At 47.5% G+C, this 15,405-nt stretch overlaps 1 protein-coding gene across 1 annotated transcript in view; it reads left to right on the top strand.

Annotated features, from left to right (window-relative positions):
* The window catches only part of NSMCE2 (NSE2 SUMO ligase component of SMC5/6 complex), a 696,967-nt gene that overhangs the window by 179,016 nt on the left and 502,546 nt on the right, over positions 1–15,405 (top strand). The window contains exon 4 of the mRNA XM_078686783.1: positions 13,828–13,934. Coding sequence (XP_078542909.1) covers positions 13,828–13,934 — 107 coding nt within the window. The remainder of the gene's footprint in view (positions 1–13,827; positions 13,935–15,405) is intronic.

Genomic DNA, 15,405 nt, shown 5'->3' with positions numbered 1-15,405 from the left:
TAGTCTTATTTGGGCCCTGTTTTATGGAATAATCTTCCGCTGTCCCTTCGAACTCAGATGAACGTCACACTCTTTCGTAAATCCCTTAAAACCTGGCTTTTCAATCAGTACGTTCCATTCCCCTTTTTGGCTGTTGTTTCTGCCGGGCGCCAGGAAACCCTTTTAAGTAGCTGTTGCGCCTAGATATAAATTTAAATAACATAACATAACATTGGAGGGTGGTAAGCTAACATGGGTAACGTGGAATGTCGGGGGTCTTAACAACCCAAGGAAAACAAGGCAGGTATTAGTATATCTGGATCGTCACAACGTACAAGTAGCACTGTTGCAAGAACTCACTTAAACAAGCAAGCAGCTGATACAGTGGCCACTAGATAGGCGGGTGAAATTGGCATCGTCCTACTCCTCCTATGCGAGAGGGGTTATGATTTTAGTTTTAAAAAATCTTCAGTTTGTAATATCACATGTGGATATAGATAACGCTGGTCGATATATCATAGCGCAGGGGAAGCTGTGTGGTATGATGGTGACAATTCTTAATATTTACGGCCCTAACGTTGATGACCCTGATTTTTATGAGGCACTATGAAGCAAGGTCTATAGACTACAACCAGCTGGCATTGTCTGTGGGGGAGATTTCAATGTAATACTAAACCCAGCAATGGACCGCCACACTAGTGCGGATCCTTCAGTTAAAAAGGCTGCGCAAGCTGTTGAAAATGGTATGCAAAACCTGTCCCTCATAGACATTTGGAGATTGCGGCACCCGGGGGCGCGGGAAGGTACATGTTACTCCTTCGCACATCAATCATGGTCCCGATTGGACTATTGGTTGATTACCAGCGACATAAACTTGCTAATTACTAAAGCTATCCACTTACCCAGGACACTTTCTGAACACTCCCCATCGCTATTTACCATGATAATACCCATGTAGCACCGCCGCAGTTCCAGTGGCAATTGCAATCCTTTTCACTACAGGACCAGGTGTCCCGGGAGGGAGTGCGGGAAGCCATTGTGCAATATTTTGAGGACAATACTGGCTCAGTAAATAGTTTGGTCATATTGTGGGAAGCGTACAAAGTGACAATACGTGGGGTATGCATAGGAATCCAGGCTGGGGTCCTCAAATCGCTTTGGGGATCTATGAAGAGCCTTGAACAAGAACTAATAGGGCTCGTGCGTCAGTACGACATTATGTCAGATGCTGCTACGTTAGCGACAATTAGTTTGAAAATTACTGATTATGATGAACTGGCGGCGCTGGAGGTGAAGCATATGTCCCGGCGCTGGACAGCTAGGTACTATGGCGAGGGGGGTGCGACCGGGAATGGCTTTGGCAGCTAAAATAACAGAACCATGGGTGAAAAACAGCATAGTGCAATCTATTATTGAAGGGGAAAATAGACACTGTGACAACGCGGGTATCCTAGCCTCCTTCGTGCATTACTATACAGATATGTATAGCAGGAGACAATCGCTGATGAGCCTGTAATAGCACAATATTTAGAAGATGTGGCCCTGGTATGGTTATCAAAAGGACAGCAAGACTTTTTAATGCACTCTCTGACATTAGACGAAATACGTGACGCTATAAATGTTCTTCCGAATGGCAAAGCCACAGGCACAGATGGACTCCCGGCGTAGTTCTATAAAGAATATCTTGACATACTGGTGCCTCACTTTCATGCCATGTTCGAAGACGCCTATGAACAGCAAAAGCTACCTGAGACGCTCCGTGAGGCACTAATTATAGCACTACTCAAACCTGGAAAGGAACCTGATAAGTGCGAATCATATCGGCCGCTGTCTTTGATGAACACGGATGTTAAGATGCTAGCGAAGGTGAGGCAACTAGGTTGCAGTTACTACTGCCTGTGATGGTTCTGCCTGATCAGTCGGGGTTTATCCCTGCCCGTCCAACAGCTCACAACTTGAGGACACTTTTTGCGGTAATGCATTTTCTGGAACCCACTTTGCCCGCTGCGGCGGTCCTGCTGGACGCCGCAAAGGTATTTGACTCCATCTCCTGGAGATATATGATGGCGGTGTTGCATCGGATGGGGGTGCCGTTCATATACACTAACTGGATCACACTGTCATACATGGATCCAATGGCTCGAGTGTGTGTCAACGGTAGGACGTCTGACCCATTCCCGATTGGGCGCGGGACGAGACAGGGTAGCCTCCTGTCGCCTCTTATATTTGCGGTAGTGTTCGAACCGCTGGCCTGAATTTTGCGTCAGCGGCATGCGCAAGCAGTGCTTCGCTTTCATCAGCGGCCATTAGCGGTGTCCATGTACGCTGACGACATGGTCTTATATGTGCATGAGCCGGAGATATATTTGAAGCAGCTCATTAGGGAATACTTAAGATTTGAATGGCATTCGGGTCTGGATATAAACTGGAACAAGTCGGTTGTGATATCTTTGACAGAGTGCACAAAGCGGGTGGTATTGGAATACCCGGTGGAATGGAGCGACGAGCCAATCAAATACCTGGGTGTTTGGGTTCACAAAGATCCGCAAATTGTTAGTCGTACAAACTATGGAACTGGGGTTACTCAACTTGAGGAGCGAGTCACTAGGTGGATACAGCTGCCGTTAACGTTTACTGACGGAGTGGCTTTGCTTAAAATAGTGGTCGTGCCGAAATTTTTATATTTGTTTGTAAATATACCCCTCATACTGCGACAACAATTTTTTAATACGCTACGCAGGATATTGATCACATGGGTCTGGGGAGGGAAAAAGCCACGTATTAAATGGGAATTTTTGACATTGCCATATGAAAGGGGGGTTTAGAGTGCCCGACATGCAGTTATACTATCTGTGTGCGCAAGAGCAATATGCCTCTTACTGGCAGAACTCGCAACCATATACACCGCATGTAGCAGTGGAGGTTGGAGCGGTCCACCCAATACCACTGAAAGCAATGGTTGAGAAGGATGAAATCGATACGGTACAGTGTACAAATCACGCTTGGAGAGAACTTGGGAAACGCGCCTGACGATTGCCACTGTATGTGCCTGCAATGCCACTGCTACACCATGGGAAGATATCAGTGACGTGTAAAGTAGGATCACAAAAAATTTTGCAAAATGCGGGGGTGCACACTATGGGGGATATATATCCGAGTGGTACATTTATTGGACTTCAAGCCCTCGTGGATGATGGGGACGGGTCTGTTATGTCGACCTTTACATACAGTAGGCTGCGAGCTGCGATTAAAGCCTCATACCCTTGTTTTCCTGATGAGCCCCCTTCTCTGGCGGCTTTACAACTTATATACATCACACAATCTAGAACTAAAATGATTACTCGCTTATATAATGCTTCGCAGGCAGATGAAGTGGATGCGAGTGTAGGCCCTTGGGTAAATGGAACTATATATTGCCGCAGACACTAACAGAAGATGAATGGGAAACATGCTGTAAACTAACTGGTCAATTCACTGCAAATGGAAATCTGCGTTTGATTCACTATGAATATGTCCATCAGAGGTACTATACGCCAGCTCAACTTTATAAATATGGGTTGAGGGACTCGCATTGTTGTAGATGATGTGGTGCAGATAATGCCGATTTTCAACATTTAGCGTGAAGCTGTCTTAAAGTAGCTGAATTTTGGGAGAAAGTAACCGTGGCTAAGAATATTTGTCTTCTGTGAAACGTGCTGCACTTTAAAGCTAGTAATCGGAAATTAGTTGCTTTGGCATTATTACTGACCAAACGCAGGGTCTCGATACAGTGGGATGGTAGGCCAGCACCACAGTTAACGCATTGCCTGAAAGATATCGCATATTGTCGAGATCAGCTTATTTGTTATGGGGAAGCCCTGCAGAGAGCCTCTATACCACGTGACATTTGGGGACCGTTCACTGCCTATCTATTAGCTGGATCACCTGACTGATAGCAATTCATGCACTGATGATGTATTTTACTGTGTCTTTTTTATAGTCTGTAATGCTGTTATATCATATTTGTTCGTAATGAAACTGTACCAACTTGCTGCTGTGTATTCTGTACTGCAATAACAATGATGCTGATATCTCTTGTTGTTATTATAATATGAACATTTACAAATACAAATATATATATATATATTGGATCCCAGACCCATGAATTTTAGATCACTTTTGGGAAACAAGAAGAAACCTTTGCTGAGGAGATGAACCAGAGAGACTGAGGAGAGACTATCCCTCAGCGTGAGGGATTGGCCTGCAGTGGTTGCCTGACTGCCAAAGAGAGGAGAAAGGACTTTTGTGCTACTTTCATTCAGCTTGTCAAGTATCTCCAAGGGCTTGAGATAGAGCTTGCCTCCTGCTGAAGTCTCAGGGATAACATACTTCACATACCAGCTCCCCAAGATTTCTTTGGAAGTGCCTGCTGTGGGGCTGTGCTTTTTGAGGGACTGTGTGTCGCAAGGAGCTGGAAGCGCGACTCACGAAAAAGAAGCATGTCGCTGATCTGCTGCAGTCGCTTCACAATGCCAAAGTGCCTCGCATCGTCGGGGAGGAGGATCTACATCGCACCAGACACTGCCGCATCATCGTAGAAGCGTATTGTAGCCGCTGTCGTCGCATCGCTGGGAAAGCATGTCGCCGCTGCAGCTATCGCATCGTTGCCGAAGCACCTCACATCGCCAGAGAAGAGGATCGACGTCGCATCAGATGCCGCTGCATCACCGGGAAGCATGTCGCAGGGCCTGTCGCAGCACAGAAGAATCGTTGAGTCGACATCGGGCGTGCCCGCATCGTGTTGCATCAAGGAGAAGATGCCATTTTGTTCATTGCACCGGATCTTCATCGCATCACGCCGTTGCAAGCCGCATCGCCACGGAAGCGCAGTAAGAAACCGATGCATCACCTCCCCACGCCGAGAAGAACCAAAGCATCCCCTACGCATCAGTAGGGACACCCCGCATCTCCGTTCTTGCATGTAAGGAACCGACACATCACCTTCCCTGCAACACTTTCATCGTATAGCATTAAGCATCCAAAGGTAAATTGAACTCAGTGTCTCATTTTACATCTTAATAGAACTAAGCTAATTCTACCATTTTTAAGTACAGTTTTGTGGATTTTTGTCGTTTGTGGTCTTGTGTTAAGTCTATATAAAAATACTTATTTTTATACTACAACTTATGTGGTGTCCATCTGTAGTGTTGTCACTGGGTTACTGTATGTGTTCACAAATGCTTTACACACTGCCTCTGAGATAAGCCTGTCTGCTCGTGCCAAGCTGCCAAGAAGGTAAGCAGGGGTTATTTTAGGAGTGTACCCCCTTACTCGGACTAGATGCAAGGGTCCCTATTTGGACAAAGGTACCTACCTTTGCCAACTAGAGACCCCCAAATCTAACAATACCTTTTTGAGAGCAGTCTTGCCAGAAGATTAGGTTATCTATTCTTAATTTAGGGTTAAATCAAATTGCGGTCCTGTTGAAGTCACAAAGGTTGATGGGGGAGTGTTTCTCTAAGCATAGAAGTGCCTGTTTTGTGTTCTGAATGATATACTTGGAATGTTGTAGGAAGGACGTGTACATTGACATGATGGCGTGTAGGGGGATATTCTTAACTAGGTTTTTTTTAACTTCCAACCATATAGGATGGTAATGTTAGTTCTCAATAAACCATGCTGCTCCTTGTTTACCCAGGAAGGCTGTTTGATAGTGTCTAAAGTTGGGTAGACCTATACCGCCTCTCTTTTTTGTTTGTTTGAGTTTTACCAGTGCTATTCTAGATGTTTTCCCTTGCCAGATGAAATTGGTGAATGTCTTGTCCGTCTTTCTCAGGAAGTCTTCGGTTAGAGTCATCAGGAGCATACTAATAAGATAATTTACTAATGGTGCGATCATCATTTAGCAGTTTAGCAGTTTTCTTAAACAATAAAGCATACCTCCATAACCTTGTACATACCAGAGCAAATGATTCCTATATTTTGCAAAGAGATGGACATTTTTGCTGAATGACCAAGAAAACCTATTGGAAAGAAATAGAAATCCATATCTGGATCCACTTCACTAGTTGGAAACTACAAGTCCATCACCCTTTAAAAAGCATTACCTGGTGCCTGAACAAAATCATGAGTTGTGGGAAGGGCAAATATGTGTATCTGTCAGTCATATGAGTCCTAGTCCAAGTGTAGTGGACATTATGGGTCAAAATCGTGGACATATATCAACCTCAAAACTGACACTGAATATTACACTGTTTTAATTGTTTTCCTTTACCCATTTTTCTGTACATTCAAAGTGCTGTCAAAATATTTTCCTCAAATAATACATTTAGTAACAAAGAAAATTGAAATAGCCATTTGATTTAGGTTAAAGGTTTCACAGAAAGAAAAACAAATGCTACAAAATAGGTACGTTTGCCCTAGAATGTGAGTGTTAGGATGGTGCACCGAAACAACACTGACGGATTCTAGTAAAGCTGTAATGATGTGGGAACTTTTATTAGTATTGGCCAGTTTGAAGAAGCTACAACTGGGGAGCATTATATGTTTTGCTAGGTTTATTATGAGCCGGAAACACTCATTAAGATCAAAAACATAGTTTACAGGAGGAGCTTAGCGTGCACCCAAGATGGTCGCGTGAGCTCAGGGCTCCCGGACCTTCGCCACCTCCACCGACTATCCTGTACCCTATCCTGACTTAGAGGACGGGTTATTACTGGCACGGCCCTGCTGATCGTTTATCCGTTTTCGGACTTCGATTCGGACCTCGGGAGCCGAAGATATGGACTCTTGAACTTTTCCGGCCTGCTCCATGGTACTGCCCCGGGCCCGGTTTCTCTGCCAGCCGGACAGTAATTGAACAACAACGGATCATGCGAGCCTCCCTTGCCCGGTCGTCTACTTTCAGTTTTGTTTCTCGCGCTTAGACCTATTTGACTTTGTCTCGATCGCCCTGGCTTGCTGCTTTCAACCTAACCACGATTCAACAACTGGCGACTCGGCCTCCTGCTACTCATCACCTGGTGATAGGTTCCCATCTTATTTTCCAAATTGCAGCGGGCGCATCGAGTTTAGCCATTTTTACTAGGTCTCAGACTACCCTTCGGGGCGCACGAACTAAGATGGCCGCGAAGCCTGAGGGAGAGAAACGCAAGACCAGACCGGTAATGCGAGGAGGCTCCGTGCAATCAAATGTCATGGACAGATACACCCTCGACAAGGGCTCTCCGGGCGGGTCGACTAAATCCCTGGCCAATGTTGGAGAAGAATCCCCGATGGATGAAGATCTGTCGTTGAGGGACGTCATGGGCGCCATTGCCGGGATGAAGGCCACACTGGGTCAACAGTATGATGCCCTGGCCCACAAGTTGGATACGGTCGCTATCGATGTTACCCTGATCAGGGCTGACCTTGCGAAAACCAATGAAAAGGTCAAATCCCTCGATCTAAAGACATCTAGTCTTGTTACTGACGTCTCCGATCTACAGGCAGAGCTCGGTAACCTGCGAGCCGCCCGTGACTATCTCACTCGACGCCTGGACGATTTTGAGGGCCGTGCACGACGGAACAACGTCCGTCTGGTCGGTGTCCCGGAAACATCGGAAGCATCCTCGGTGGACCTGCTGGTGGAAGATCTGGTCCTGAATCATCTAGCACCCAAGGGCCTTAGCAAGTTTTTTGCTGTAGAACGTGCACACAGGATCCCGGGTGGCCCGCCTAAGCAGGGGGCCACTCCGCGACCCATCATTGCTCGGATCTTTAGCTTTCGGGACAGTGATGTGATCCTGCAGGCGTCACGCCTATCTGGTCCAACGGCTTATGAGAACACTACAGTCAGCTTCTACCCGGACTTCACCCAGCAGGTTCAGAAACAGCGGCTTGGATTCCAGGGGGTGAAAAACAGACTAAGGAAAAGAGACATGAAATGTGCTATGCTTTTCCCGGCCCGGCTACGTGTGGTGTACAATGACCGAACATTTTTCTTTGATCATCCAGGGGCGGCAAATGACTGGCTGGACACGCTGCCTCCGGGACCAGATCATTCTGAACACTCTGGACACTCCGGTGGAGCGGAGGGAGGCCCGGTGGAGCAGGAATAGGGGGCGGAATCGGCTCCCGGTCCATCGTATTGACTTTCGGCTGTGGTTTGGTGCTATACCACTATTGCTTGCTAACATGCTATCTTATTGGGGTGTGGGCGGGGGGGTGGGTGAGTCTTCCTCCTCTGGGGTTCTTTTCGTAGAATAGTTGTATGATAGGGCGACAGGCACACTGCAAGTTGGGGTGGCTTTTGAGTCTTACGCAGGGGTGCGGGGTGGGGGGTGTGTTGTACGGGGTCTTTTGGGGGGTTGGAGGGTTGCAGTTCACAATTCATTGTTTTCTTCAAGGCATAGTATCGATGATCTCCTGCTGTATAGTGTTGCATCCGGTGTGGGGTGGGGATGGGGTTGATCTTTGGGATGGGGGTAGGGGACTTAATTTACTGTGTTGGAACGTTAATGGGTTGGGGGGATAGGATCAAGCGGGGCGTGGTGTTGCAGCTGTTGCGACGTTTGTCCCCTGATGTGGTTCTGCTTCAGGAGACGCACTTGCTTGGCAATACGTGCCATGCCATGAATAGGCGTGGCTATCGTCTCTTGGCGCACTCAGGTTTCACTTCTGGCTCCAGGGGGGTGGGCATTCTGGTTCGGAGCTCCCTCCCTCTTGCTGTTGACGAAATCATCCTTGATGATAGGGGACGGTACGCCGCCATTGTGGGGCGCTGGGAGGGGAGGGTTATTACCCTGCTCTCCGTATATGTACCTCCGGGTCTCCAGACTACTACTTATGCGGATCTGGGAAGAGTGATCTTGGGAGTCCCCGAGGGTCTGCTTGTAGTGGGCGGGGATTTCAACTCTGTAGTGTCGGGGATGTGTGATCGCTACCCTCCCCGGGAAATTGCGAAGTCACAATCCTGGTTGGGGGACTTCCTGGAGGCTCTAGGGCTCACCGACTGCTGGCGCCTGCTTCATCCTGGGCAATTGCAATATACCTTTCACTCTGGGGCCCACGGCAGTCTTTCGAGACTTGATTATGTGCTGATGCCCTCCTCCCAGGCCTCCTCCGTAAGGGAGGTGAAACATCTAGCTAGGGGCGTCTCGGACCATTCCCCACTTTGGTTGGTAGTGGACGCTCACTTGGGGTCGGAGGGTAGAGTGGCCCCGATAAACCCCTGGTATCTCCGCGATCCCAAGGTTAGGGCGGAACTAATTAAAACAATTGATCAATACTTTGCTGAAAATGTGGGTTCTGTGTCCTCCTCTGTCACGTTATGGGAAGCGTACAAAACTGTCATTCGGGGCCAGGCCCTCTCCTTGATTGGCAATGTTAAGAGACGTCGGCGGGAGGAGGTTGTCCGTCTTGAAAATGACATCACCGTTCTTGAAGGGGAATTGGAGTCCGAGGTCACCCCGGAGAGGCTGCACCTTTTGGGTCTAAAACAACTCGAGTATAGGGCGATGGTGACTGATGCGGCGAAGGAGATGAGCAGAGAACAGCAGGGACGTCTGTATGATGTGGGGGATAAGGCGGGGAAATTGCTTGCTTGGCTGGATAAGAGGGAATGTGCGAGTCGAGTGGTCCCTGTGATTGTGGATGTGAATGACGTGAGTATCACCGACCCTGCTGATATTGTTGAATGTTTCGCTGACTATTTCCGGGAAGTGTACTCCCCGGTATCTGATAGACCTGAGCAGGACTCCCACTTGCTCCTGCGCGATATCTCGCTGCCACGTTTGTCCGACCCTGAAAGGGATCTCCTAGAGGCTCCGCCTACAGTTGATGAGGTCGCGACTGCCATCCGCTCGGTTCGCTCGGGGAAGGCCTCGGGCCCTAATGGGCTCTCTATAGAGCTTTACAAGCTCCGTCCGGATGTGATAGCACCGTATCTACGGTCGATGTTTTTAGAATCGCTGGAGGCAGGCTCCCTCCCTCCTGATCAAAGATTGGCTTCCATAGTGGTGATTCACAAGGACGGCAAGCCACGTGACTGCTGCGCCTCCTTTAGGCCCATATCATTGATTAACGCTGAACCGAAGATCCTAGCCTAAGTGCTTGCCAACCGCTTGGTCACTGTCATAGGCGATCTGGTTCATCCGGACCAATCCGGATTCATACCCCATCGCAACACGGCACTGAATCTCCGGCGCTTGCATGGAGTCCTTGCACGGGCGGCAACTCTGCGTGAACCGGCCATCTTGGCGTCACTGGACGCTACCATGGCGTTTGATACGCTGAAGTGGCCATATCTTTGGGCGGTTCTCTCTAAATTTGGCTTTGGCCCTACCTTCATTGACTGGGTGAAACTGCTATACACCAACCCCTTGGCCCAAGTGGTTGTAAACGGTCGTGTCTCAGCCTCCTTTGCTCTCGGTAGGGGAACGCGCCAGGGCTGCCCTTTGTCTCCTCTCTTGTTTGCCCTCGCTTTGGAGCCATTGGCGGCATGGCTGAGATGGGAACCGTCCTTGAAGGGCATTAGATGGACTCCGGAGTTTGAAGATCGGATATCCTTATATGCAGACGATAAACTCCTGTATCTTACGTCGCCTCGGAAATCGTTGATTGTCCTTTTTGACATCTTGACTTCTTTCCGTAAAAATTCCGGTCTTGTCATCAACTGGTCGAAGTCTTGCGTCTGTTCTCTACGGCGAGGCTCCTCTCCTGCCTCGTGGATGTCCTATCTCGGTGATGCGGGAGGGATTCAAGTACTTGGGGATTTTTATCACCTTGGACCCTGTGCTTCGTTATGAACGCAATTTGTTGCCCCCTCTCCAGCGCCTCCGTGCTGATGTGACTGCGTGGGGTAGGCTCCCTCTCTCTCCTCTGGGACGGGCGGCGTTGTTTAAGATGATGTCGCTCCCCCGGTTCCTTTATGCGCTGCAAAATACACTTGATATTGTGCCTGCCCGCTACTTCCGTGAGATTGAAAGTCTACAGAGACAGTTGATATGGGGGGGCCGTTCTCGTATCGCTCTTGCGAAGCTGACGCTCCCGTGGTATGACGGGGGTATCGCGCTCCCGGACATCCGCCGCTACTATTGGGCCTCTCAGTTGGGGGCCATCAACCACTGCACTTACGGTCCTTTGCCGAGCCCGGCGTTTGAGATGGATAGATGGCTGCTGCCCGGTGGAGACTACAACAGGACTCTGTACGCGAGATCTGCCGGCAAATCTGTCACAGGCCCCACTGGGACAGCAGTGCAGGTGTGGTATCGCGCAACAGCGGCCCTGGGCTGGGCTGATAAGCCGACTCGTGCTACCCCGCTTTATGCGTCGGAAAAACTTGGATCCCTCTGGAAGTCGAAGGGTTTCGATAAGTGGGATGTGATCGGTATCAGCAGGGTGAATGATGTGTGGATCAAGGGTATAATCAAGATGTTTGAGGACCTGAAAGTTGAGTATGAATTGACTGATAGAGAATCCTTTCGATATGCGCAAATCCGACATGCGGTTTTGTCTGTCTTTCCCCTGGGCTCAGATATTCCGGAGGCGTCCCCGCTTGAAGATCGGATACTAGATGGGCATGTCCCTGATAGCACGATCTCGCTCATTTACACAAAGTTGATCAATGCCAGAACCGACCTACTGTGTAACCTTCGAGAGGTATGGACTAGTGATGGTCTGGAACTCGATGACGCGGATTGGCAGGCTGCGATCCCTTCCCCGAAGGAAGTGGCTATCCCGGCACGCCTCCGGTTTGTCAAGCTCAAAATTCTTCATAGGGTATACGTGACTGGTCCCCGTCTGGTGCGCATGGGATTCTCTGTGGATGGACTGTGCATGCATGGCTGTGGTTTGGTAGGCACGTTTCTCCATAACCTTTGGGAATGTCCTGCTGTGATGCGCTATTGGACTCGCGTGCATGAAGTTATGAGTGAGGTCACGGGTGTGCAATCGATGCCTGAGGCGAGACGGTGTCTGTTGAATGTCTGGGAGCCGAATGATTATGACCTGGCGCAGCTTCGATGGGTGACCTTGGGTAATATGATTGCCAAGAGAGACATTGTTCAGTTATGGGGTGCCCAGAGGCCACCGACAGTCCTGGTGTGGCAACAAAACATGGACTGGTGCATGTTTAGGGAAAAGACAGTGTATGTTTCCCGTGGCACGCCCCGCAAATGGGGGAAAATCTGGAATCAATGGAACGCATACCGTGGTGATATATGTACCCCCCCCCCATTCAGTATTGGACACTGACCCGTCATCCTCCCAGCCTGATGTTTCCTCCGCGGGAATCTAGATATCTTGCTTTTTCCGGGTCTCCTCCCCCCCCTCCCCAATCTCATCACATACTTCTGACATCTGATTTGAAAATGTACCCCCCCCCCCAGCGCCGAAATGACACATTTGTAATGTACTGCCTTGTTTTCTGTTTTCTTTTCTATGTTTTCTGTTATTTGAATTCAATAAAAAGATTTTTTTTTAAAACATAGTTTACAGAGCTATTCTGCTGCCACAACCTGACATGTGTCACTGAGAATGATGAGATTAAAATATGTTGAATCATAACTGGGAACTGAACTGGTAGCAATTCCAGACGTGTAGGGGGCTCAAAGTAGATCACTAATGATCTGTTTATTTTTTATTTCCTTCATATGGTGGTAGTGAGCTCTGGCATCTGATAACCAGATTCTCTAGGGGCCAAGCCTTGCCTTCATGTGACTTGAGGTATATTGTCGCATAAAGACCTGTGCATTTATATCACTCATATCAGCCAGAAGGGGCTGTACAAAGAGGGATGCTATACATAGGGGTCCTCATCTATTCATTCTTCAAGAATTGATAAACATGATCACAACTGAAATCGGATCTATAATACTATTTAATTTTAACCCATGTCCCAGTCACCATTGAGTGAGTCCAGTAACCCTTCTTGTCGTCAAGGTGGAGACTAAACCTGAAACTACTTAGCAGCAATACATTGACATTTCCGATCACATCAAGGTAGAAAATTAATACTTTAAAATGAACTCCAAATCCACATTAGATGATCTTGGTTCTAAATTTGATGTCACAAAAGGAGCATGTTAATGACTGAGTCAACTCCGTCCTCCACATGTATATAAAATGCAGCACAACCTAAGGAGTTCAGGTGAGATCCTACACAACTAGTCTGTACCCTTATGTGAGGAGCTACTGGGAGCCTCATTCTGCGTGCCCCCAGTCATCCCGATTGGACCAGTAATGAGAGTAACCTGTCCTATCTGGATTATGTGATCCAGATATGGAAACACTGATTCTTGAATGGTATTTCCCAAAATAATTTTGTACCCGCAGCCTGGTATTGGTAACTGAAGGTATGGCGGGATACCACAGAAAATTCTGCCCACTATGTAATGGAGATGGGCGAAGGTGGAGGAGGTCAAGGAGGGCCGCCTGGGTGTGTTTAAGTTAAGGAGTGTGTCTTATGACCATGTTGAGAGGTCCTTGGAAGTTGTAATTCTGTCTTTGAAGGAGGATCTTCTGTTTGTGTAAACCCTATGTGGGAATATATATCCCTACCTATAGACCTATGAATTGCAAATTAAATGATAGCGATGGCACATGATTGGTAGATCTGTGTTCCTTAAAGGTAAGTTAGTTGGTATTGGTCAGCAGTAACTACAATGCCCAATCACTAGTGTGAAACACTCTTTTTAGGTTATGCATGTGACACTGTATACTGCCCTCTACACTTATGTACTGCTGGCCCACTCCAGCTCAATCCACAGTTTGACACACTCTGCCCCCTGTTTTAGTTGGTAAAGGAAACTACGGCCTGACAAGAGGCCAAACCTGGAGTTGGTGTAATGCAACCATGCAAATGTGCTTTTCAAAATTACTCTTTTACAGATGATGACGGAGAAGTGAAAAATATGGAAAATGTGATGCTGGAATATGCTGCAATGGACAGAGAACTGAACCAATTTATACAAGCTGTAGAGGATTCAACAAATCAGGTAAATAGTAGAAAAAACATTGCATGGTTTATTATTGCAGTGCTTATACTTTTCTTTATTTCTTTTTATATGGAGTATTTTGAAACATGGACATATATCAATCTCAATACAGACCTCGAATATTACGAACACTGTTTTAATTTTTTTCCTTTGCCCATTTTTCTGTACATTTACAAAGTGCTGTCAAAATATTTTCATCAAATTATACATTAAGTAACCCAGAAAATTGAAATATCCATTTGATTTAGTATAAAAGTTTCATAGAAAGAAAAAATGCCACAAAATAGGTAAATTTGTCTTAGGTTTGTTAGTGTTAGGATGGTGCACCGAAACAACAATGGTGGATGCTAGGAAAGCTGTAGTGATGTATTGACTGGCCTCCGAGAAATCTCTCTATGACCCGAAAGCATGTGGTGCACTCAGCTGTTAGACTCATGTTGGGGATGAAGTTGTTTGAGAGTATCACTGCTGTCGTTATGAATCTGCAATAGCTCCCGATTGCAGCCCTTATCAAGTTCAAAATTGTCTTGTTTCATATTCAAGACTATCCATCTTCAGGGCACTAGAGAGCCCACAGCAAGAAGGCCGCACCCAAGTGCAGCTCTGCTGACCGGGAGACTATTTTTCAATTATCCTTCACAGAGTCTCTGGGCACATGTCCTATAAAAAGAAGTGGGGGGACTGACCAAGTTAGACACTATGCAAGTGGCATCATGACGCATGCCAGCACAGCACATGACGTCACGACGTAAAGCTATAAAATAAATAAAATAGTGCTTTTAAATTATTTGTGTAAATACTGGGACAGACCACCCTATCTGAGTCTTACAGTATCTGCCCTTACATACAGGGACAGGACAAAGGCAAAAGCATGCCTCTCTTAAGAACCTGTGAAGAGATAGCAAGCTGTGTGCCTTTGTTTCCCTCTATAGCATTTTCATTTGTGTGAGGCTCCAGGCCGCCGACAGTCAAGATATTGAAACAAAAGAAGGCCTGATGGCCCCTTTAACTTCGGCCTGGCTGGAGGTAACAAAAAAACCACCCCATCACCCTGCACGTTGATGCTGGAAATGTAAAGCAGACAACGTGCAGGTGCTACTGAACGTGTCCCAGTGTCTTACACCAGGACAAGTTCAGCATATTTCTGTGGGGCCCAACTGCTTGGCAGGGGTGACAGCGTCCACCCAGTGAAAATAATGGGTGGATGCTGTGTAACTGCGTGTACCCCCCGACGCGTGCCCTGCAGAGGCTACAGTCCACCTTGAAAATGGGGGACTTGATATGCGAGAAGACGCAGGAGACTTGTGGACGTGGCGCTGCGATGTAAAAACAATCTGCCCTGTGTGAAATTACCACATGGGAAGACTAACGATTAGAAGATGTTGAGTGCGAGATCTGCTGGGACGCAGAACTGACTGCTTCGAGGACCGTACCTACCGTGAAGAAGACCTGTGCCCGCACCGTACTGATC

The sequence above is a fragment of the Lissotriton helveticus genome, chromosome 4_1 (assembly GCF_964261635.1).
Source record: "Lissotriton helveticus chromosome 4_1, aLisHel1.1, whole genome shotgun sequence".
Taxonomy (NCBI): domain Eukaryota; kingdom Metazoa; phylum Chordata; class Amphibia; order Caudata; family Salamandridae; genus Lissotriton; species Lissotriton helveticus.
The sequence above is the reverse complement of the archived record's forward strand: the minus strand, read 5'-3'. Positions and strand labels throughout refer to the sequence as shown.